Source organism: Condylura cristata, unplaced genomic scaffold, assembly GCF_000260355.1.
Source record: "Condylura cristata isolate star-nosed mole 26May11 unplaced genomic scaffold, ConCri1.0 scaffold00016, whole genome shotgun sequence".
Taxonomy (NCBI): Eukaryota; Metazoa; Chordata; class Mammalia; order Eulipotyphla; family Talpidae; genus Condylura; species Condylura cristata.
The window spans coordinates 36,698,731-36,725,318 of record NW_004567117.1 but is presented as its reverse complement, the minus strand read 5'-3'; the positions used below and the strand labels follow the sequence as shown (position 1 = coordinate 36,725,318).

Sequence of the window (26,588 nt, the reverse complement as noted above, 5' to 3'; positions counted from 1 at the left end):
TGCAATGGTAGAAAGAATTCATATTTTTAAAGCTGATCTTCTTTTTTGATGCATATTTTGGTGAAATAGAAAATTAGCAACACTAAGTAGTCAACCTAAAAAGCAAGCATTTCCAGGGGGAAAAAAAGGGTAAATCTTATTGAAAAGATAACACTTGTTACCATAAAGTGTTTTCATATATTACTGACATAAAATCGATCATTTAAAAAGCAGACTCCTTTATAAATGTTCACACTGTAAGTGTTCATCTCATAAAGTGAAAAAGAGTTATAAAATTGAATAAAATCAGAGTTTTAAAAAATCTTAACTAGAATTCCTTAGATCGATTACACCATTAATTGTGTGAAGGGAAACAACACTAAATGCATCATTTTAATACATATTATTTTAAATAAGATACAGACATTCTCCAGAAAAATGATATCACCAAATTAAAAGGACTGTTATATTCCTGATACTGCCTAACATTTCTAAAGACTGTAGTCGACCACAATCCTGATCAGTTTTTGCCTGAAATTATCTTTTCCAATTGCATGTCTTCTGTTTATTATTATAGAGTTACTCATGAGTGCTGGATGCATATATTGATTTTTTTATTAGAAGAGAGCACGAAAGCATTAGGTGGGGGGGTGCTCAGATTTTATAAACAGATATAAGCGGAGATCAAACTTAGGGATGGTGAAATGAACCATTTTTGCTTTGGCTGGAATGAGCTATGGGTCTCATTACATGTTAGTCCTTCAATAGTAAATGTTTTGAGCCACACATTCGTGGTTCATTTACATAGGAAAAATCATATGGAGTTAACAGCTATGAAGTATTAATGGCTTATAAGAATTTGCATAGGAATACAGGTTAATTTTAGTATTCCCTCAAGGACAGTCACATATTCTTGGAAGCTTAAACCCATCACTCTGTATTTCCAGTCAGTGGATACTATAGGCTTGGGAGTCAGTCCGACGACCAGCATTCCAGGAACTACCACATGTTCATAGGCTAAAACTCAGTGACAGCATGGAAATCCTTTCTGCTCTCTTCTCTCATCCATTATTTTAAAATAGTTTTTTTTTCATTTATAGTCACAAAATATAATCATTTACTAGATACTCCTTCCAAAAATCAATGCTACTAAAACCATAAATATAAAGACATTAGAGAATGACTTTTAAGTGAAATAGGGAAAGGAAACAGACTAAGAGGAAGACTCAAACTTCCCAAGATAAAACAAAGCAGAAATCACAGAAAAGGAGATTCTTGTTCATCATGAAAAAGGACTAACAAATTCTTCTTGGTATTTGATGGTCTTTGCACATCTCCAATTGTCTCTGAGTATTTTATATATTCATACAAGACACAAAGTGTTCCAAACACTTCTATATTACTCCTAAAAACACCCATTCACTCAGTTGGGAGTGGAAAATAACAGGGAACTAGATGAACGATGCTATATTTCTGTATCTTACATTTAGGAAAGGAAAGTAAACGCACTTGAGAAATACCTAGAAAACAGTGTAATACTACGAGAGACAAGCCAGAGACTGACACAGAAAAGAAGGATGAAAATGACCATTTCTGGACAATGGGGTCAGCAGTAAGAAGTTGAAGCACTGTGCTGAGACAGACTGTACAAAACTAAGCGCTGGAGTAAAGGAGTTAGGAGGCCCGTAGCTGGCTAACTCTGAAGTCAATACTTTCAAACACAAATTCAAAGAAACATTCAAAATCAAGTATGGTATCCCCTCCCTCTGGTCTTAATAGAAAAGCAAAGATAAATGAACAAATAATTAACAAGGAAAAATACAATATTTTTCACTAAGTAGGGACCACAATTTTAAGAATGTCATGGATTCTCAGAGGAAGCTGATCGCAGAAGGGATATGTTAGCTCTCACAGAGGAGGTGCCACTTGACAAAGGTATCTAAAGTTTGAACTCTGGACAAAAAGAAATGAGGTTTCATCTAAAGAAGAAGCTAAAGCACTGAGGGCTATACCAGCCATCAAAGCATTCCTAGCCCTGCAACCCAGCCCCTAGGGGCTCATTCTTACCACCTCCCCCCACACACTAGTTCTCCCATGCTATCTATTATGTTATCAATTACTATTGTGGGGGAGCAAAACAGGCCTTCCCAAAATATGGCACTCTTTAGCATATTGATTATTCTGAATTAAAGTTACTCAAGAAACAGCCAGTAAGATCACTCTAGCTCTCTCTATATACCCAAAGGCTCCCATATATGCAAAGTTAAAACTGTTTTCCTCCTGTTAACTTATATTTTATTATAGGTTATAATTAGAGAGCTAGAAAATTACAGGGGGAAATAACTTTCCTCCATGACATTAGCCAATATATTAGTTTCTTGTTTACTTGATAGTGCCCTCCCCCCCATCACTTCTATCTGTAGAATGTAAATTCTGTAAGGATGGGGATTGAGATTTGTGTCCTTTTGTTCACAGATGCTGCTCTAGGACCTATATAAATGTCTGGCACATGGAATCTAAACAAGCATCTGATCAATTACTGAATAAAGCACAACAGTTCAAGTCATACACAGAAACAGGCCTGAGTTTGCTTTGGTCCATGATAGAGACAAAGCAGTAAGTGGGAACCAAGCCTGGAATGTAGTTTTAAGTCACAGAGCTCTTGAATACCAACCTAAACAATATCAAACAATATTCTGAAAGCAGTGAAAAGGCAGCATAAATTTATGAATCACAGGTGAGTTATTAAGAACATCAATTGGCAGCTGTACATTGAAAAGATCTGAAGTATGAGACAATAGCTATCAAAAGCTACAAACTAGGGTAGCAGCAGTGAAAACAGAAAACAAGAGATACAATATGTAATAAAAATTGTGCTGTGGGTCTATACTTGAAAAAGCTAGGATACATAAGAGGGTGAGTCAAACATAATTTTAAGGTGTCAAATTTGGGTGAATGGTGCTGAGTGAAAGCATCATAAGGTTATCAGCAAGCAGCTGAAAATAAGGCTGAAACTCAGCAATGAACTGAGGTCAAGAAAGAAAGAACGAGAACTGGTTAGATGGTAGGCAATGCTTTGAAACTAGGGGAGCTTCCCAAGGAAAAGGGGAAAGAGGACTGAGTGGAGAACTCTGAAATATCTAATCCCATACTGAACTTTAGGAGACTTTACAGAATAGAGAATGTAGGGAGGAAAATCCTCTTTCCACTAAGAGTTCCAAGCTCTGATGGAAAATACTAAATCAGAAATCACTATTCTTTCATTCCTTTCTCTCTGGCATAAAAGAACCAAGAAGCCCTAAAAACTCCAAAAAGAAAGGCAATTATTCTGCAATGTTTCGGAATGAACAATTGAGGGTGTTAGCATTATAGGGTTAATATTACCCACAGAATTGAAGTGTCATTTCTAGGGAGGTACTTGACACATCCTCAAAGAATCCCCAGTGCTAACTTAAGCTAGCAAAGAAGTAATTAGAAGGAATAAAAGCAGACATCTCCCTCATAGCCATAACTTTCTTCTTTTTAGTTATAAAAAGAGTTCCTTTGGGGAAAAGTGACCATAAGCAAAATTTCTAGATTAGCTGTGGTTTCAGGAAGTAATCTCTGCTTCTCAAAAATGTACCAGGGGAGGCCCTCCCTGGTGGTGCAGTGGGTTAAAGCACAGCATTAAGAAGCTAAAGCCACTTCAGCATTAGTTTGATCCCCCCCCCGGAGGTGATCCACATGGCGGCAGACCTCTCCTGACCCGCCCGCTGCTCCCCTCAGCAGTGTACTTTGTTGATCTGCCTGTTCTGCTCCCCACTCTGTCTCTGATGAATCCTCTCACCACCCCTGCACCTCTGGCTTTACCCCAGTTCGGTATATAAATAAATAAATCTTTAAAAAAAAAATGTACCGGGGAAAAGTAATGGGAGACAGCAAAATGCCATTAAAATTTTGCTTCAAAGTATTATTCTTTCTTAAATAAATATCAGGGAGTATAGAGGGCTATGTTATATCTGATAGTTATCAATGTACAAAAGTACTAGTTGTTAAATAGTGAACTTAGAAATATGAACTAACAATAAAACTTTTACTCAATAAAATATGGATCACTCTAAAACTTAAAAATCAGCAGTTATAGGATCTTCAGAAAAATAGAAGTTGATTTCTTCAGTAGAATAACATATACCCAGGTCCATCTACCCTGGGCCAAAATGCTCAGAGTATGTCAGGGTACAGTGGCTTATTTAAGAGTCATCTTGGGAAATTTTAGAAAGTTATTTTAAGCCAGGGAAGGACTTATTCACCAATGCTCTTTTTTGAAGAGAATTTTCCTAAAGCTTCCCCTGGTTTCCTGGTTCATTCTTAAGAGTTTCCTGGGAGGGTACGGCATGGAACTTGTGACAAAAGCTCAGTCTCTTCCCTTCTCCCTGGCCTATATTTGCTTGTACAACGTGGGCAGTCTGTGCTCCCTCAGTCAGGAGTTTTACAGGAGCAGGTGCACAAGAGAAAGGCAGTGGTTTCCAGCAGAGCCTATGATAAATAATTAATTGACTGTAAATGTAATATGAAAGAACAAAGGTCAAAAGCAACCAAGTCATGTCAGAAGAAGAAGAAAAAAAGGAAGACTTGCCCTACTGGTCACAAAGACTATTCATAAAGCTATAGTAATTAAAACAGCAAGGTTGCGGTACCTGGCTAGATAAATTTAGAAGTAGGGCATAAGAGCCAAAACAAAACAAACACAAACTCAACAAAGTCCACTCACAGACACATGTCACAATAAATGGCTATTTAAAGTAAATAAAAAGCTGGAACAACAATGGGTGGATTAGGAGCTTGTACATCAGAGGCAAACTAAACTTCTGCAGGAAAACATAGATGGTGATATAGGGAAGAATTTATTAAGCTCCTAAGAGCACCAAACATAAAAGGGAAAATGGATGAATTAAATTACATAAAAATTAAGAACTTTTTTATTTAAAGCACCTTACAGAAATGAAGACATGCGATACAAACTGAAAGAACATATTGATCACATGTATAATCAATAAACTGTGAGTGTCCTGCATATATATAAAGAATGTCTGCAATTAGTATGACAATGCAGAGGAAAAACTGAGCCAAAAACTTGTACAGGCATCTCAGCAGAGGAGACACATTCTAGGACTCCTCATTAAAAGGAAATGCAAAGTAAGACCAGGATAAGACACCATTTTATATCTTTGCAATGGACAAGACTGTAACTGTCCAATGTGCAAAAGGATTAGACCTACAGAACCTGTCATAACCTTTGGATGAAAATTTGACCCTATTTTATACAGCTGAGCATTCACATATCCTCAGACACAGAGACCCCAGACTAGGTACACATGGAAGGGGAACAGCCCGCATCTGTATAGAGGAGATGGATAAAGACACTCCTCCCAGCACTGTTTGCAAAAGCAAACAACAAGACAAAATCTTAGTAACTAAAATGTCCATTGATGTAAATATGAACAAGTTATTGCTGTCCCTTACTACAAAGTCGTAAAAAATGCTGAAATGCTGCTTCATTCAACATAAATTAATCTTTTGCAATAGAATACTAGGTGAGAACAAAGTATTGTATCTAAAGATCACAGATACTATGACAGCCTTTTCTATAAAGCTGTAGTAGCATATCATTAGATACTCCTATATCCTTGGAATAAGACAAAGCAAACAGAAAGCAAAGAAACAACAGATAAAATTCAAAAGCGCAGTTACCTCTGAGAGCAGGTAGGAAGATGAACTAAGGCAAGAATACACACATGAATATAAATGACTGGCAATGTTCAAGTTCTTGGTTTTGTGGATCTGGGTGTGATATGGAAATTAAAATTAGTTAATTGATTAATAAAATATATTTAAAAGTTGGCAAAATAAACCGGATCCTTTAATAGATCAGTTATGACTGCTATTGTGTGAGTCTGGTTGTTTGTGTATGTGAAACAGAGGTAGTAGCATCTGAAAGTAAAGGAACTCAGAGACAAATTATCCATATATACTGCTATTCTGCATGCAACTTTTTAACACTAAAATCAAGGTTAGCAATGATGTTTATAATATAAGAAAAGAGGGCAGAGGGAATAAAACTCTCAGATACAAAAAAATGGTGTGCTTTCCTCTAATCACTTTAAAAATCCATAGAAAGGCCGTCCCTGATGGCGCAGCGGGTTAAAGCACAGCACTGAGCAGCTAAAGCCACTTCTGCATGAGTTCCATTCCCGCCTGCCCCAGAAGTGACCACATGGCGTGGCATGGACCCGCCCGCTGCTCCCCTCAGCAGTGTACTTCGTCGATCTGCCTGTTCTGTTCCCTGCTCTGTCTCTGGTGAAGCCTCTCACCACCCCTGAGCCTCTGGCCTGCACCCCAGTCTGTATGCACAAATAAATAAATCTTTAAAAATCCATAGAAAAGGAGACTGGAGGAAATTCATCACTATGGTAATTGTGTTGAGATGGCAGTATCCTATAGTTCGTTACCTTTTTGGTTTTCCAAAATTTCTGCAAAGTAGTCTACATGACTTTTTTTTATCTGGAAAAGTATTTACAACTGTTCTTACAAACAAAGGGAAAAATTATTGAGTACATTGTGGTATTTTGCCTGAGCCATACTATTCTCCATAAGCCCATACTATTATTTACAAGCACATTGATAATATCCATGGATGTATAATTATGTGCATATTTATGTAGGGTAACAAATTGTTAGGCCATGGTAACTTAATGTCAGGATCTGCAAGCATGTCAACTCTCAGTATAAAGTATGGGAAAGATTTAAAGAAAAAATAAGGGCCTCCCTGGTGGTGCAAAGGGTTAAGTCTCGAGAGCCTGCAGCTGTGGCATGAGTTCGATCCCCAGTCAAGGAACTGACCCACATAGCACAGCAGACCTCTCCTATCTTGCCTGTTGCTCCCCTCAGCAGTGTATTTCAGTAGATCTGCCTGTTCTGCTCCCTACTCTCTCTGGTGAATCCTCTGACCCCTTGCACCTCTGGCCTACACCCCAGGTTTTGTATGCATAAATAAATAAGATAAATCTTTAAAAGAAAAAATAAGAAGATGTAAATGTACTTATTTAGTTGGAGGCTTAAGTTCATCAGCAGAAGTGCTTATGTTTTTTGGAAGAATGTAAATATCACTAATATCCAACAATCTTAAATATTCCAGTCAAGATACACATATATGTATTTACATGTGTGTTGGTGTGTAATTTTTTTTTTTACATAAATGAGCCACATTTATAATTGTAAAATGTCTGGTTGTACTTTAACATCAATGTGCCTCAATGTGCCTTCAAAATGGCTTAGAAGGTTAAGGATAATTTGGGTGATACTAAAATTAAAGCTAACTTCTTGATATTGGGCGAGTATTAAAATGTAGAAAATATCTAAGATGAGCACTAAAGTGGACAGCAGTTACTAATTACTAGAAGAGAGAAATTCTGGTGTACATTGCACATATTGGATTGATGGATTATAAGTAACTTCTAATTCAGGGTCCCTTGTTAACCAAAGCGCCAACTGCCTATAAAGAGTCTTCAAGTATTCTTCTGTTATTTCAGGGCTACTTGTGTGTAAGACTCCATATTTGTATGAGGACCTATGCCAGGTTTCACATTAATGGTAGCAAGAAAAGCAACTCTTTTTGAATAGCCACCATGTCTCAGGCACTGTGCCAGGTACTTTTACACATATTCAGTGTAGTGGCTTAACAGAAAGAGTCCAAGCTTGGCATTACCAGATCGAGTTGAATTCTGGCCGTTCTCCCAACAAGCGGAGTGGACTTGAGTAACATACTAAATTATACGTGTTGAAAATTCAAAACATTTCATATCACCTGTGGCTTAAAACTTTTAAAATAGAATAAAATGCGTAAGGACTTAGGATAAAGAAAGAAAATTCTTTTCAGATTAAAGAAGTGAAATGCAAGTGAAATCAAACAATAATGAAAAGGAATTTTAGCACTATACCTGTGCTGAGTGCTTGCTGAGTTCCTGAAAATCAATCCATGCAAAGCCAGGTTTGCTTTTTTACATTGTCATCAGCACAGGGCATTACAGAGAAATGACCTTTTTGTTTGTTTGTTTGTTCATAATACGGATTATTACAATGCAGTGCTGAAATATCTGTCTCAAAATCGATCTAAATAGAAATGTTCTACCCCGGACCCTCCCTGGTAGCACAATGGGTTAAAGTCCAACATGATGAAGCTATCCACAGCCACTGTTACACAAGTTTAATTCCCGGCCAGGGAGGTGACCCACATGGCACAGCAGACCTCTCATGACTGCTGTTCCCCTCAGCAGTGTATTTTGTTGATCTGCCTCTTCTGCTTTGCGCTCTGTCTCTGGTGAATCTTCTTACCATCCCTGCACCCCAGCCTGTACCCCAGCTCTCTATGTATAAATAAATAAGTCTTAAAAAAAAGAAAGAAATGTTCTACCCCTTCATTTCACATTGATATACAATATACAACCATATCAGTGACAGAACTGTAGTCTGTCAGCTCTTAAAGTCTTCTATTCTTAAAATGAATAAGCTGTTCATTTAGGAATTAACTTAAGTTCATCTCAATAAATCAAATCTTTTAATAGCAAAACCTAATTCCCAAGGTATCTTTTCATTCTTATTTTTCAGCAGATGTTTTTAAGTCCACTAGTAATGATTTGATAAAGTGGCATTTTTAATATATTAATCAAAATTAGAGGTTATAAAACTTGTTTAAAATTTTATAATAGCAAATTGTTAAACAGATTCAGCTTGTGGCATTTTTCCTTAAATTTGTTGGTGATTACAGCTGATGAGAAACATTAATAAATCCGATACCATTTTTCCACACGGCCATTTTGAAATGTCAGCCATTGCTAATCAATAGACTTCTTTTCTGACTGGCCACAAAGGCTCACAAAATGGCCATAGAGAGTAATTTTGAGATCTCACAAAAAGCCTGATCCAAATAGTTATTAGAGCTGTGTGTTCCTACCTCTTCACCAAGGAAATGACTGGCCATCGTTACATTTGTTTTTAAAATGCAAATGGCTAAAGTGTGATCCTCGTCTAGATTAGCATCCCTAAATTAAATTGCATCTTAACTGCACTGACATCTGTCATTCAAACAGATGTCAACTCATAAACCTGACAAAGGCCAAGTGGTTTTGTTTTGTGACAGATGTTTGTCAGTCACAGCTCGGAGTGGTCACTCATGACATATTTAGCAGGTTATTTTGTTAAGCTGTAAAAATGCACAAAAGACTATACAAGTAAATATAACTTATTAAACCCTCCCCCAAATAATTACATTATCCTAACTTACAATTATATATTGGCTTAAAATTCCCTTTGACATAAAGTATAACCTCTTTCCCCAGAAGTTTGATTTGAAAGGCTTCTTTCAAAGAAATAAAATAATTATCACTACACCACTCACCTAAAACATAATAATCCTGTCTCTATTATCTTCTTTTACTCAGAATGTTGAGAATGAGATGAAGAGAGATGCGAGGATATTTTCATATGCAGATTTAGAGGAGTTTATTTGCCAAGAAGTGCAAACTTCGGTGGTTTTTATACAATTTCAGACTTCAGAAAAATACAAACTTGCGATTGTTTTCTTCACACAATAGTTACTGCTAGATATGGCGGCTGATTTCTCAAGGAGTAAATGCAAATTAAAAGCTTCTTTGATCTCTGTAGGCTGGGTACAGAGGGGATCACACCCCAACATGTGTGCTGACAGGATCTGCCCTCACGCTCTCAAATGAACCCCAGCAGGGGCTCTGTCCAGGGCTGATTCTGGTGGCGCCTCCATTGTCCACAACAGTGGGTTAGGGGTTAGTTGGCTGGGAGTGGCAGATGGTTCCATTTGTTTTATATTTTCACCCTCCACCAAAATTTAGGTGAATCCTAGCCAGGGATGAGAGAAAAGTACTGGTACTGCACCTGTTGCTTTTACTTCAAAAAGAACCAACTCCATTTTGGAACAGAATAAGGCAAAAATCTGTTAAGCTTAGCTTTGGTCACTAAAGAAATGTTATAAGTAGGCTATCTGACTGCGTTGTGCATGATTACACAAAGCTTTCTATCAGTCTTCATGTGTTCTTTAAAATTAAACACAAGAAGCTTTTAAAATTTTATCTCGTACAAAGAAAAAAATTCTCAAAAAAATGTGTTGTATATTTATAAACATGTATGGTACTTTACTTATTCCATGTGTCATATCTGGTCAAATGAATACGAAATATAAAAAAGAATCATCATTTTTATGCCACACGGACCTGAAATCTTATTTTTGTATCCTAAACGAAGTTTCCTTAAAGCAACATGAATTATATTTTACCTGTCTGTTTTACCTCATCCAACTTTAAAGACATAGTAACATAAGATCTAAGTTTTAAACCAAGGAAAGCAAGCTTGCCTTAAACACATCCTTATAAATACCACATCGATAACTATTTGGCAAGAAAACCATGCACAGGCAAAGTTGGAAATAGAAGTTTTTACCTATTTTTGAGATGTCCATAATTCCCTGATATCCACGGGCAGATAATTGTCATGCGGGAATTATGCAGTAAATAACACCTGAGGTAACCCCTGAATTTTTTTGTGGATGATTACTGCTGTTGGTTGCTAATTTCAATGTTGTAATCTCTAAAATCACTGTACTGCAATGCACTTCAAGAACAATTTCAAGCCCCTTTACTTGGTTAGATTCAATACTACAGACTTAAAAGTCATTGCCTTAAACCTATACGGTCCGTAAGCGCTATGTATTCTGATGCCAGCATGGAATCTAAAGAAACCTTTTGGAGAATTGTAATGAACAGAATGGAGAAACTTAAACTCAGAGAGTCTGTACTGATTAAAAAAAAAAAAAACTGAACCCATATTAGAGAAGTCAGAATTGGTGGGTAAGTGGGACTCCCACATCCTGCGCTGTAGGTGACTCATGGGGGACTGGTCTGCAAATAACTAGTTAGCCTAAGAAGGCTTGTTCATCGTATTCCTGGAAGGCCCAACACTGGAGCAGTAGCAAATCCATTGCGTAGCGGAGCAAAGGTTCCCAATCTGAGTGATGGGTGGAAACCAGTTAAGACACAAATCAAAAGGAAACACATCAAATCCTGCTTCTAAATTGGGAAGACTTGAATTAATAAAACATTATGTAAGAATGGATTGTTTAGGTGATGTCACATTTAGGAACTGTCAAAAATGAGAGAGGCCTTCCAAAGAAAACCAATTTCATTCGACAATTACAGTATCCAGATAAAGGAAGCGACAGTCCCTAATACCTGTACTACTCTGCTAGCCAGTGTGGTCAACTGTGAATGCAAGGTCCACAGTTGGTACAGACAACCGGAAAAGGGAAGGATCCAGAAAACTGACCATAGGAGAAGTTGCTGATTGGCAAAAAAGAGAACACGGGAGAAGAAACTCCTTCACGCCCCGAATCTCCTCCACCCACCACCACCCCAAGAATAAAACACGTAAAATGTGGAAGGAATGACCTGCAGGCAGTAAGCCTAACAGCTACATAGATGTGTGGGTTAGAAGCACCCCAAGGTGACCCCCAGTGAGTCACACCCTGGCAACGCCCCTGCCCTTAAAGGGACTTGTTTTTATCTGTGATATGACCATGTGGTGGGCTGCTAAGGCCTTTAGGTCCCATGGGGGGCAGAGGGTAGGGGATGGGGAACTTTCATGACTGTTACAGTAAGTAGCACTTCAGAGGCTGCTGACTTTGAGCAAGCAAACAGCTATGATGGGGAAGGAGGATGGAGCAGGCCCTGTGGCAGGGACTGTGATTGGCCTTAAGGGTTGAAGACCTCAAGTCCTACAAGAGCAAAGAACTGAATTCTGCCAATAGGCATGAGAGACTAGAAGAGGCCCCAAGCCATGGCCTGGAACCCCTATCGCCTGCAGCTTTATGAAATAAGAGCAAAGAACAGAGCTAATCCATGCCTGGCATCTCTCTCTGTTCCGAGAAACAGGGAACTTTAAACCACTTCGTTTATGGGGATAGTCAAGAGAGGCTCTTCCTGGTGATGCAACAGGTTAAAGTGCAGCATTACGGAGCTAGCTGCAGCCATTTCAGCTCAAGTGCGATCCCCAGCTAGGGAGCTGACCCACATGGCGCAGCAGACCTCTCCTGTGTCACCTGCTGCTCCCCTCAGCAGTGGATTTCAGTCCCTCTGCCTGTTCTGCTCCTCACTCTGTCTTGGTGCATCCTCTCACTGCCCCAGCACCTCTGCCCTGGACTACAGTTCTGTATGCATAAATAAATAAATCTTTAAAGAAAAAATAGGAATAAGCAAGAGAAAAGGAACACAACATGCAGTAGAGGCCGGTTAACATTTACGTTCCGTAATAAGGCATGAGAGGTCCCTGCACTGGGCAAACGACTGGGCTGGACTCTAGCTATTAGATTATGAATTAGGTCTTCCAACTCTAGGATAACATAACAAAAATAAGGGGGTGGAATTTTTACTTGGCATGGGAATGACATTTACTGTCGCATTATCTACAGTAAATCCATAACAAATCACTTACACGACAACGTAAACCATTGACTTCTGTTGACATCTGTAAATGTAAGCATTCATTTCACTGGAACGTTTTATTTAATATTAGGTAACAAGGGGCATATTCTAATGATATGGACGATACAATCAGAATGTTTTAAATCCAGCATATCCATATCACATCACCGTGTACAGCAAGGAAAGCAGCCCAGAGTATGGATTTAGTCCTTGGTTATACTGTATTCCTGCCCACCCAGCCGCACCTGCACTGGCTCACAGGAGCTGGCGCACGGGCACTGCAGAACTCTCTGTCCTCCTAACTGGTCTCCTGCCCCAGGAACTGTATATTCCCACCGACCCCAGCGTGACGCCCGACATAGCCAGAGTGTTCCGATTAACTTTAAGCTTCTACCTGGCTTAAAATGCTTTGATGGTTGCTGGCTGTCCCCTGAATAAGGATAAAGCAGCTCAGCCTGGCATACAAAGCCTTTCATCATCTGGCCTCCCCTTGGGCACCATCTCTCGTCAGCCCTGACCCTCCCCCACACCACACATTCACAGTGGGCTCCTGTACTTTCCCACCACACTCCTGCTTTCTCCTTCCCAAGCCTGCACTCCCTGTTGGAAAGCCTGTCCCTTCCCGTCTTTTTACCTGACTAATTCAAGTTCAGAGATGCCAAGTGGCGTGTCATTGCCCCCGCCCAGGGGCTCTCCCAGGTCTGTCTAGCTACACTGCTATCCACGCTCCTGCAAGGGCAAACATCTGCCAGATACACTCCCACTGAACGCCACTTTCTGCATGTCAAACAGAAAAGCGGTTCTCTGAAAGGCCCTTTGCTTCCTGGACTGCGCAGCAGTTCCCACAAGAGCACAGGTGAGTGAAGCAGACACACCCGAGTGTCACAAGTCTAAAGGGATGCGACGCTGTGCCTGCAGGGGATGTGCGCTGCCCGTGGCAGTGACTGCTACTACGGACTGCTACTGGTTTATTGTCTGGTGAATCGTGGGTTGTGTTGCTAGGATTTTCTTGATAGACTGTTTATTTTTCAGAAGTTCTCTCCCCTAATCCCTATGCAGTCAGTGAATCCATCATGAGAATATAATGAGTAGAACAGTACCAATGACAATGCCAGTAATGACAGTAACATACAAGGTCAAACCAAATTCTGCAAATTCCAAATTTGCCATGAGAAATAACTTTCCATGAACAGAGAGCTGGCTCATTATATTGTGAACTGTATACAGTAAAAATCCATGGAAGAGCATAAATGCTTGTGAGACGAATCATTTCCATCTGACACCAAAATGTCAAAATTATCTAGGGTGATAGGTGGGAATGAAATCAACGCACTGAGCCACAATGGACCCCGGTGCGCGGGAAGGACCAGGCATCTCTACTGATCTGCGCTTTCTCTGCTAGGTGCTCCCAAGGCATATTTAAAATCCGCTGCAGCCTTTTGGCACATCTGGACCATGTACTAACCAGTGTGGAGCTTCTTAGATCCAACTTACCTCTGCTGAAATAAAGGCACATGTCCAGCTACAGAGTTTCATTTTCATTCTTGGTATTTTCTTTTTCACAATTAACCACTGATGTGACTTTCTGAATCTTTAGAGGCAGTTCACTAGATGATGAAAAAGCTAACCTAAAATATTTGGGCTCCCGTCGTCACTCTTCAAGTCACAGCCACTGCCAGTTTTAATGTCTCTCCCACCCTTTCCATCCTCTACTGTCTCATGCCAAAGTAGATCCCCCTCTTTTTTGTCTTCCCTTCCTTTGGGACACAGCTGGCCAAAATAAAAGGGAGGGGGTAAGAGCCAGGGTGGGCAGAGATGACATTATCTTGGTCTTGGTGACATTATCTGGTGTCACACTTTCACTGTCACCTTTGGTAATGAGCTCCTTGCTCTACTTTTTTTTTTTATTCGTACAGAACTGGGGTACAGGCCAAAGATGTGGAGAGTGAGAGGATTCACCAGAGACAGAGTGGGGAGCAGAACAGGCAGATCGACTGAAACACACTGCTGAGGGGAGCAGCGGGCGGGTCCGGAGAGGTCTGCCGCGCCATGTGGATCTCCTCTGGGGCAGGCGGGGATCGAACTCATGCGGAAGAGGTTTTAGCTTCCCAGTGCTGTGCTTTAACCCGCTGCGCCACCAGGGAAGGCCCATCCCTTCTCTACTTTTAAACATTTTTATGTATTTTTAAATTTAGTTCATAGGTGGTGAATAGGCACATGAAAAAATCCCCATGCTCACTTATCACCAGGCCAATGCAAACCAAGACTGCCACGAGATACCACCTCGCAGTGGGAATGGCCCATGTCAAAAACACCAGAAGCAAGTGTCTGCAAGGTGTGCAAAGTGTTGAGAAAAGAGCCTCCAGCACTGTTGGTGGGAAGGCCGACTGGTCCCGCCCTCATGGAAAACAGCAGGAAGGATTCCGAATATATTAAGACTAGGCCTTCCAAAAGAGCCAGTGATTTAATTCCTATTAAATCACTATTTATTAGTGATTTGCTAAGTATTATTAAATCAGTGTCTATTTAAAGAACACAAAAGTATTAATATGGAGGGTTATGTGCATCCCTGTGTACATCACAGCACTGTTTACAATAGGCAAGTGAGGGAAGCTAGCTAAGTGCTTAAAGACTGGCGAGGGCATTAAAAAGATGTGTGGTACATACACAATGGAATGTTACTCAGCTGTACAAAAAGATGAAATGTTACCATCATTGACAGCATGGGACTCTGGGAAATATCATGCTAAACAAAATAAATCAAGAGAAAGACATACTGGATGGTTTCACTCACATGTGTTATATAGAGAAACAAATCAGTGGAACAGGTAAAACTAATTCAGATCAGAACGACCCTACAAAGTTGACTGTAGATCTGAGGTACCTGAACGGAGTAGGAAGGGGTGGGGACCAAACAGGGTAGGAAGCTCAAAAGATGATTAAGGGTGGTTTCCTGGTGTGGTGACAGCATCTGAAGAGGTGTGAGCCTGGATTCTCCAAATCATATATCAGCGTTGTAAACCAATGTATCTCAATTTAAAAAAAAAATCTTAATTTCATAATACTAAGAACATTAAACAAATAAAAAAAGCAATTCTACAAGTTAATACAAAAAAGCAACAAGTTAATACAAAAAAGCAACATTCCCTCAACCCCATCCCTATTTTCCACTCTGCAAAACCACCACCCTTGACTTCTACAAAATCCTGGGTTCCAACTTTCTAACTTTTCAGTTTTAGGTCTACCTTGGTTTTAGGCTTACGGGTTCCTACTATGATTATGCAAATTGGGTTCTCCTTTGCATTTACAAAACATGCATAATTCTGATTAAAACAAAGACATCATAACCAATATTTATGTTTCCATGCTGATATTACTTACAGCTAAACTGGGTCGCTTACTAGTCATGAACATTTCTCAGTAATACTTCACTTCCCCCTTCCTGAAGTTAATAGTCATCTCGCTGTTATTCACTTGATTTTCTACATTTTAATAATTTACCCTCAAATTCTTAGTTATGTAAATCTGGTATATCTACAACTCAGTCTGGGAAATGAAGCAGCTAAATTTTGTCAGCTATCTGGTAGAAACCTTAGGGAAAGCAATTCAGAGATCGAGACCCTTCCCACGGGGTTGAGCTACTTGACATTGGGCACAGATGCTTGTCTCACAGAATTCTTCTCTCCATGCAACTCTCAAGGAGCTGGACTCCTGAGGTCATGTCCCTAAATGGTGACAACTCATGAAACAGAAGGCCAAGATTTCCAGGGGCTAAATAGGGAGGTAGGTTTATAAGCTAAGTTATCAGGGACACTGGATTACAGTCTTTGTCTTTCTTACTTTATTCCTTGTTTTAAGCCTTCTACACTGGGTTCCTGAGGAAAGAGCAAGGAGAAAAAGAGATGCCTTGTTTATAAAGATATTTCTGAAAATATCTTTATTCTCCTGATCCTCATCTCCTGATTCTTTCTCTGTAATTTTTCTCTTAATGAATCCCAGGGTTTCAACTTCTAGTTAAATCTATCTTATGTGCAAGTATGCTGTGCAGGTATGTGTGAAAATACAGACACTAAAATCAGACCATTGGCTGCCCAACTGGATGGTTGCTTTATTCAATCCTCCTTAAAAATGTGCTGATAGTGGGCCCTCCCTGGTGGCGCAGCGGGCTAAAGCACAGCACCAAGAAGCTTAAGCCACTTCCGCATGAGTTCGATTCCCGCCTGCCCTGGAGGTGATCCACTTGGTGCGGCAGACCTCTCCTGACCCGCCTGCTGCTCCCCTCAGCAGTGTACTTCGTTGATCTGCCTGTTCTGCTCCCCACTCTGTCTCTGGTGAATCCTCTCACCCTCCGCATCTCTGGCCTGTACCCCAGTTCTGTATGAATAAATAAATAAATCTTAAAAAAAAAATGTGCTGATAGAAAAATACAATAGGTGCACATTAAGGTTTTTGTTGAAATAAATTGAATATTCCTTACATTTCTTTTAGCTGGGACAGATGACACTGAAAAATAGACATACACAAAGGGCAAACAGGGCCCTCCCTGGTGGTTCAGCGGGTTAAAGCACAGTACTAAGAAGCTGAAGCCACTTCAGCATGAGTTCGATCCCCGCCTGCCCCGGAGGTGAACCACTTGGTGCGGCAGACCTCCCCTGACCCGCCCACTGCTCCCCTCAGCAGTGTAGTGCTATAGTCGGCCTGTTCTGCTCCCCACTCTGTTTCTGTGAATCCTCTCACCATCCCTGCACCTCTGGCCTGTACCCCAATTCTGTATGCATAAATAAATAAATCTTTAAAAAATAAGAAAGGGGGGGACAAGCAGAGAGAGTGGCTGGTTCCATTTCCCAAAATACTGCTCAATGAGGTTTACTTCTTTTAATCCACCCATCTAGGGTATATAATCATTATTTTTTAAATGAAGAAGTATTCTCACTTGGATTTACCCTGCTTACAAGGGAGGGTTCCTCCTTCTAGTATATTACATAAGGAGAAAGATATACTCTAGTTCATGATTACCTTCATTTCCAATGGTAACAGTTAATTTTCATTTGTGATTAAAAATTGCAAGTTAAGAGCAAAAGCTTTTATCCTTGACAACTTCTTTTCATCCAAGAAATAATGAGGATTTCAAGGGTGCAGGTCAATTTAATTATCTTCTTTTGTACTAAAAGTGACTATAAAGTATCCAGAAAAAGAGTCTTCATAACCCCACACTCATTTCAAGACCTGTTTTTCCCCTTTCACGTGGTTAGCACGGTGGAAGCAATCATTCACAGGTGTGACATAAAGTCTGTGAATTATGGGACATTGTTGTCATTACTTTTGTGAATTACAACTTTTGGTCAGATAGGTTTGATATCAATTATAAGGGCAATTCATGTAATATACAAATATATAATAGCATGCCACAATCTAATCCAATTCATTCTTACCTGTGAGGTATTATTACACAACTCACAAAGATCCAACTTCACGTTCATCCAGGAGGCTATTGACTCACATGGAAGTCTTTTTTTTAACAACTCCCACATTCTTAGTCAATGAAATACTTCAACATTTTGCTATTGTGCCTAAATTGATCAAAAACTATACCATTAAATCTGAAAATCATACTTGAAGACTTTGCAACCTATTGTTGCTGGCATATTTGTGCTGGTATATTTGTGGATATGGTTTCATCTGAATATGAAATACTTACCTCTAGAAAATACATACAATTATCTTTCTATACAAAATATCTACTTTTCAATATTTTAAAATTTCCTTGTGCTACAAAAAGACCGAACCATTTTAAAACCTAAAGCAGAAGTTTCTACAACATACAAAGGAAAAACTATGTATGAACATATTTGTCTCTTTTTCTAAGATTTTTTGACCTTGTTTCAAACAGACTACTTCCACTGATGAGCACAGACTCCAGGGTGGGTGGTCTGGACCCTCATCCTTACTGCCCCTTCCTTTCTGTGGGGCTTCTGTGGGGAGACTTAAGCCTTCTGGGCCCCACTTTTCTCTCCCATAAAATGGAAGCAAAGTTAGGAGTATGACAATGAGTAACTGTGAGAATTAAAATGAGTCTAGAGCATAGTCTGATCCATATTAGGACTCAATAAATGCTAGGGAGTTATCAGGGTGACTATTAGGTCTCTGATCTGTAAATGTGTTTGCTCAGGTGAAGTTGATTACTATTTATTTGACCAAGCCCTTGTAGAAGTAACATGTGCAAACTGCCTTTATGCATATTTAAAGAACAAAACTTACTATTATTAGAAGTTAACATTAGGAAAGATACAGAGCAAATGTAACAGCTGATGAAAGGTATTTATTATAGCACCTCAAACTGAATGACATTCAATTCATTTAAATGAACAAACACATTATTGGTTGAAATGCATTCACTTTAAGTAGATTTCTGACTCATAAAAATCTTTAAAAAATGTAAAGAGAAATGGGATATTCAAATAATAATTATTCCCCAACCTTTTTTATTGCTCTTGCCTTTTTCTTTTGCGCTTTTTCTTAGGCAAATGACTCCAGGCCAAGTCTTTCAACATAAGCTTGAACAACATTAAATAGAGGTGTCCGGCTCGAATTTTCGGCTGATACAAAAAAAAGTTTTTTCTGAGTGCTAATAACTGCAGACACCCACAGGAATGTGCCGAAAATACCACCGTGCACAGTTACCCAACAGGATTCTACCCATTCTTTGGGGTGTGTTTAAATGTCAGTCCTCCCAGAAAAACTCTGCATTTCTCCCCCTCCATGAGTGATCCAAAGTTCCCCAGACTCCCCACCAATCAGGCCACCTTGACTCTCTGCAGTAGACCATCAAGTCCCCCAGGAATCTCTTGAATAACAACTGCAATGACATCTGAAGTTTCAGGAAAACCACAGGGATTTGGGGTTTCATTGACAGCACCTAGAGATGAGGCAGCAGGGCAACCAGAGACACTCACAGAGGGAAGGGGAGCGTGACTAGAGAGAGAACGGCCAAACAGAGACCCAAAGTCTCACAAGAATCTAGAACCATTGCGCCTACACACATCATCACTGTCTGGCCAATGTGGAAAAAATACGGGGATGGGCTCTCGGGGAGCTGTTCCAGACCACCCCACCTGCCAAGTCTCAGCAGCATACCCCACTCTCCACCCTCACATTTAGCACAACAGACTTCAGCTGGCAAACACACTCATCCAAGTCTGCTTTGCTCATCTTCTTTCTTTTAAAAGATGATGATCCTTTCCTAAAAAAGACAAACTTAACAGGGACTCAGCAGTGGCTAATGCAGCAAAGTTAATTATACTCTTACATAGGTTTCAAGTCTCATTTTCACAATGTCAAGAGAAAGCTTATGTGAAAATGTCTATATTCCCTCATTAATCTGTTACAAAGACCCACCGAGCCACCCACAGAAATGGGGAAAGCAAATGCTATAAAGGCATCGAAAGTTTTCTATTCTATGTATTACAGGTATGTGCAAGTAACAGACATAAGCACAATTATGTGAAAATACAGATACATAATTTGCATCTCTAATTACATATGGATGTAAGCATATAAGTACACAGGGAGTGCTATTTTATCTGATGGATTTCCTAATTTTATCATCTGCTCAATAAGTATTTCTTGAGGAGATGCACTGGGACAAGGTTCTATTCCAAAGCCAGAAATACAAAGAGGTATTTGTACGTGGTGAGTGACACAGTCACTTAGCAACACCACAGAGTGTGGCAGCAGAGGTGCATGCAATGAAGGGGGAGACCTTCCATGAGGGGCCCAGAGGGGCTTTGGGAAACGGACATTCAAGCTGGGTTTGAAGGGTTCCCTCAGTGCCCGTGTGAGAGGGGGAGGTGGAGAGGCACTCACAAAGGATGAATCAGGTAAGGGCAGGGCTCTCTGGGAAGCAAAGTTCAGCGTTGCTGTGTGAGCCCATGAAGCTACATGAGGAGGCCCATCCAAAGGGCCCTCGAGGTCCTGCTGAGGTGTTCTGGCTTATGTTGTAATCAGTGGAAAGCCAGTAACCAGCAGTTAACAGGAGTGAAGTGGGGGATGAACTGGCTTCTGAACTCTAGGGTAATGGAAGACAGGAACTGGAGCGGAGCATTGAAGTGGTGACAGAGATACACTGCAGGAGAATCCAAAGTAAATAAAATGTCTAGACGTAGGTGTTCTCGGTGGAAATGGAGAAGAAGAGAATCATCGGGAGACATTTAAGAGCTATATTTACAAGAACTGGCACCACACCAACTCAATGAGGACACTGTTGGAAAGTGGACAGTCAGGATGATTCCTGGGTTTCTAGTTTGGGACTTTGGGGGTTAATGATGGTGTTAAATGAGATATAAATATAAAAGGAGATGAGTGTTAGGAATTAATGACAGTGATTTAGGACACAGCATCTAAAGAATTCTGGCAGAAAGACATCAATTTGAGAGAACTAGAGCTAAAAGAAGAGCCTATATTTGATAGTCATTAACATGTAGTAGTAGTTAAGGCAAAGAAAAGGGAAAGTAAATCACCCAAAGGAAGGATGTATCTAAATAAAATGAATAGCTATCATTTTTTACTGTATTTTAACATTCATGTCAACATACAACAAAAGTTGAATCAAACACTGAACAAGAGTTCAGTGTTCAAGAGAAAAAACATTTTTACATTTTCTTTATCCATATTTAAAAAAATAAAGGTAAATTTGAAATGACATTTTATTCAGAAAACTGAAATTCACATTTATACTTTTCTTAGTATCTGTTTTCATGAGAACTGCACAGTAAACAAAAATATCTTTAGTGATTTATAACTATCCCAAACCATAATGTAGTAACTAATACTTATGGTAGATCCCATTCTGAAGTCAAAAGCAGGGGTAGCGGTATTTTACAACAAATGATTTAAAACATACATAGAGCTCGGACTACTTTTTAGGCTGCTAATTAAAAATTACAGAAGCGGGCCCTTCCTGGTGGCGCAGCGGGCTAAAGCGCAGCACTGAGAGGCTTAAGCCACTTCTGCATAAGTTCGATCCCCGCCTGCCCTGGAGGAGATCCACATGGCGAGGCAGACCTCTCCTGACCCGCCCGCTGCTCCCCTCAGCAGTGTACTTCGTCGATCTGCCTGTTCTGCTCCCCGCTCTGTCTCTGGTGAATCCTCTCACCCTCCGCATCTCTGGCCTGTACCCCAGTTCTGTGTGAATAAATGGATAAATCTTTAAAAAAAAAAATTACAGAAGGACAGAGGATGGGGGTGATGTAAAAAGTCTCACGCTGGCCTCTGATTCTCTGCTAAAGAGAGTACATGGATTTCTAAAGACATAATGCCTCAAAGTTTGTCCTCTAAATGCATTTGTACTTTAACAGGGTGAATTTCCTACCTTTCAGTCAAAACAAACATAAACATTTTATGAAGAGGACCTTTAGTGAAAGGTAAAATGCACAGATCAATATTTAGTTTCAGACTACACATCCTTTTCAATTCTAACTTAATACACTAGCATGTTGATTTCAGTGTTTGAATATATGTTAAGGTGTCACTTTCACACTGATGACTTCACGAAGCTAGAGAGAACAATGAACACACCATGTTACAAGCATGTAATACTTGCTTAATAATGAACACTGTACTTACAGTCTTAAAGTAGCCCTCCATGATAGTGAAAATTTAAAGAATATGTGATTTTTTTCATAAAGGAAATACTCTCTAGGTCCAAATTTAGAATAACAGGCTTGCATTTTCAATGAGATAGCTTGCAAGTACTAAGCTTCTGCCTGCTATCACAGGCAATAAAGGTAGACTGTGATGTCATCTCACATTTCAGAAGAAAATGAAAATGTGCCCAAGTCCAGGGAATTTAAAAAGTGAGCAGCATGGGGGTGGTGCATCTGACCACATGTCCGCTTGGGAGACAGGCACTACGCATATCCAGCCCCAGATTCATCACTTGTAAAGTATGTGACCCTATAAAAGTGACCTCTCTGGGCTTGTTTCCTCATCTATCCATCCTGAAATATACTAGTATCCACTCCAAAGAAATGCTGCAAGAGTCAAGTGTTAAGTGTTTTGCACATAGTAAGCTGTCAGTTGATAATCACGTCAATTTCTCTTACCCTTTCATATTTTTTTTCTTTTTTCCATATGAGTTCTCAACTTAAATTTTTTTTTGTATTCTTAAAAAAAAAAAAAAATCCAACACCAGCAACACAACCATCCAAGATTCATACATCACTGCTGCTAGTGTTGTAAGCTGTTGAATCTGTCAACTGTGCTGTGGATCCAGTATCAAGCTGTTTCTTTTTGACAATGTCAGGACTCTTGACCCTTTATCACGGCTATGCGGTCAATTTGAGTCCTTGCTATATTGAACAAGCGGTAGGACACTGCAGTATAACCCTCAGAAGAATAGAAAACAGATTATATCTAATTTTTTTCTGTGTATGTCTGTCTTTAGTGAGACTTAGTCTGTTAATATAATTCCATTACCATAATTACGATCTGTTAATATCATAATGAATATAAGAACACATTTTTTATCTCCTTTTTTCACCTTTATTTTCTATTGAGGTAACATATATTTATAGCAATATATATGACCTAAGGGAATAGGCTCACACCTCCTCAGAGACTCGTCATCACACCAAACCCACCACCGAAGCACCCATACACCATCTCCCTAAATCACTGGGGTGCTCCCCACCCCTTTAGCAGCCTTCATTCTACAGTCATGTTTCTAGGTTTTTTTTGGCTTATTTGTGTCAGCCCCTTTGTTTTGTTTTTCTATAATCCACCAGTGAAATCATGCAGTATTTGTCTCTATTTACAGATATTGATTATATAGCTACAGAACCATTTCATTATAAAACTAAAAATTAAAAATATACATACAGAAGTAATGTACAGGGTAATACTCATGTAGCTCTAAAATTAATATCTAGAAGCCAGCAATGTCTTTCATTTTACTTTAAAGAAAAATACCACTACTGTTGTTAAAACAGATTTTAAATACAGAGTACTGCAAAACATAAAATAACTCCATTGAAAAAGAAAGTACATTTGCCACTTATATACATAAAAAAAAGTGGACTGGATTTTAATATCTTTCCTACCTAAAAACAACATTAATCTGCAAAAAAATAAATACCCAATATGGCTTGGAGGTGTAATTTAAGACATGTGGCTAAAGCAAAGAACTTGGTGAACCTTAAGAGACAACGTGAAGTAAAGCCGAGTCTGTGTTGACCACAGCACACTGGTTACTCTGCAGAGCCGATCAATAGATATTAGCTTTAAAAAGAGAGATCTAGCAAGAAGCTGCGGCATATTTTTTAAATGACAGGGTGAAGGTTTAAATTGTCTCAATCAAGACTCAATTTTTTTCTTCCCAGTTTTTCCAGCTGTTCTCTTCCAGTTAAGCCTCCTCATTTCAAATAAATTTAATTAGTTCCAATTGATCATCGCCAACACTGAGACAGCTTTATCCATACTCCTTTACTTTTTATAAGGCAAACACTCACCAAACCTGGTCGGCTCAGAGACTATTTGAGCCTCGATCATTCTCACCCAAAAGGAAAATTTCAAAATTGTTACTCTGAGTATAGTTGAAGCTCTACATTATACTTGCTGTTTTAATTGCTATCTTGGTCAGGTCATTTAATTAAGTGAATTGAAGAATTAAGTTCCAGATTGCTACAAAAATAAAAGACAACTCTACAGACGAACCCAGCCATACCTTCTATACACACACACAAATCACTCAAAGTATAGCTACATACTACTATCATAATAGAATCTGTATTTTATCAGGAGACATTACTAGAGAGATTCTCTTTAAACACCTGTATAAAAATGAACCACTGTTCAGACTAATAGCTATGCTGGACACTTGTACTTTACAATGCTGGTCATCCCAAAATAAGATTATTGTGCTTGAATCAGGTTTCTCCCATGCATCTACCATATTTTTCATAATGAAATTTATATAGGATTCTAGTCAATAAAAAGAAATATGATTTTCTTCTAAACCCTCACAAAAATCTATACCACATCTTAATCAAGTCACAGAATCTAAAGGTAACCTAAACGATCTGCAGGCTGCAGCAAGCCAGTTGCTCTGACAACGTGTTAAGGAAGCCTTTTTTAGTTATTTAAATTCTTTGGGTATTGAACATTCTTGCCTCTAGTACCATAGCATGAAATGAATAAATCAATTGATAAAAGCCATTTGCCACACATGTTTAAATGAACTTACCGGTTATAATACAGTCTGTGTGATAGTAATTGACCCTCTAAACTAAAATTTTCCTTTTTTGCTCCTTGATTTTTTTTTTTTAATGACAAAATTAAAGCACAGGCATGTGTCTTAATGCTTTCTCATGACTTTGGTAATTTGAATGCACTAATTTAATAAGACTAACTTGAGTTCTCAAAAATTCAGCTTTTATTTCAGGATACAAATTGAGTTATTCTACTATTGTCAAGGAAACTTATTTTCTCAATGAATAAACCACTACTTTTATAGACTAGAAGACCTTTAACTTTGCTGGGAATGAAAACATAACAAAAAATATCTATAACAGCATAGAAGAGGCAATGAAATTGAATTAGGAAAACTAGTCATAAAATCTACAAATGGATATCCTTTAGTAGGTACTGAAAGAAAAAGTTGGAGTTTTATGAGATGATTTATATTTAAATTGAATGAATTTTTAAACCAATGAACACTTTAAGAAGAATTAAAGGCTAACAAGTAGAAGTACCACCATCACCTCATTTTCCTGAAAACTAGATGGTCCCCAACTTAGTCAGCTAAGGTTTAGAGGTTTTTTAAATACACAATTTGTAAATTTTCATGGGAGAACGTTAGGATCCCTTGACTGTTTTCCTTGAAGAAATTTTAAAGGTGTTCAGGTGTTTGTACGTCACAGAGCTTACATGGCTTTAAAAGATAAAAAAAATCCCCTTTCATGTTTTCTACCTTTAATTTTTGTTAAAAATTTTACTGTCATAAAACACTTTTCCTGTTAATTCTGGGTATGCTTTTTTTCAACCATTACTACTACTAATAATTGTATTTGTTGATATAGACTTACATATGCAGATATTACATTTTAACCATCAATGCTAAAACAAAGAATTTATCATTTTTATCAGCAGCTGGTTTTTATCCTTTATTTTGAAAGAAACTGCGATGGATTCACTTGTTATGGAAGGCTTTGCAGTAACTGAAAACGCCTTAAGTTTATAAAAAGATAGGCTGAACACAAATTGAGTACGTGGTATGTCCTTAAACTTAAGCTTTATATAATGCCCGGCCATATGATAAATCATGCAGATAAGAATGTCCACTAACTAACCACGTAAAGAAGTCTGAAAAGCAGCCTTATTTTCTACAGTACAGGTACAAAGACTACCTATAAGTTTCCTTCTGCAGCCTGTTATTTCAGGCATTGCTATTACAACATCACTTCCCTTCAGTTTGCTTTGCAATTACAAAACCCTCCATAACATAAGCATGCTCCTCTACATGTGCCAATGCATTAGCCATAATACCAACATTTGAATTCAAAGGTCTCTAGAAAAACAAATGCACAACCAGAAGATTCATGATTATAGCAACAACGAACAAAACCAGGACCAAACAAACAATGCCACTTCTTTACACTCAAGATCAAAAAGCATACTACTAGAGACTCTCATCAAAGCGAGCACTCCATGAACCCCAGTTTCCATTCTGTCAATCAACATCTCATCTTGGCTCCACTATACATGACCTAAAAGCACGTCCCCAATTTTGGACAAAGCTCATCCAGATTGTGCTCACGATGGGCACACTTACCAGCTGTGATGTCATCATCGACAAGGTCGTGCTCTTCCTCCTGGATTTTGGCTTCTGGCCCCGAGGTCTCTGGAGCAGTGCTGATAGTCTGCATGGCTTCTGCTGAAACTCCAGCTAAAACAAACAGTCAAAAGGGTTAGTTTAGAAAAACTGAAAGACAGACCAAAGCTCATAAAGCTTTTGCATTTACTTGCAAATAAATGCAGCATATTAAAAAAAAATACAATATATTCACCAAAATT

General features: G+C 39.0%; 1 protein-coding gene across 3 annotated transcripts in view; it reads right to left on the bottom strand.

Moving 5' to 3' along the window:
• Positions 1–26,588, bottom strand: part of WDR7 (WD repeat domain 7) — a 274,767-nt gene that overhangs the window by 132,508 nt on the left and 115,671 nt on the right. For all 3 annotated transcript variants that reach the window (XM_012725890.1, XM_012725891.1, XM_004683929.2), the window contains one exon: positions 26,347–26,460. In XM_012725890.1, coding sequence (XP_012581344.1) covers positions 26,347–26,460 — 114 coding nt within the window. The remainder of the gene's footprint in view (positions 1–26,346; positions 26,461–26,588) is intronic.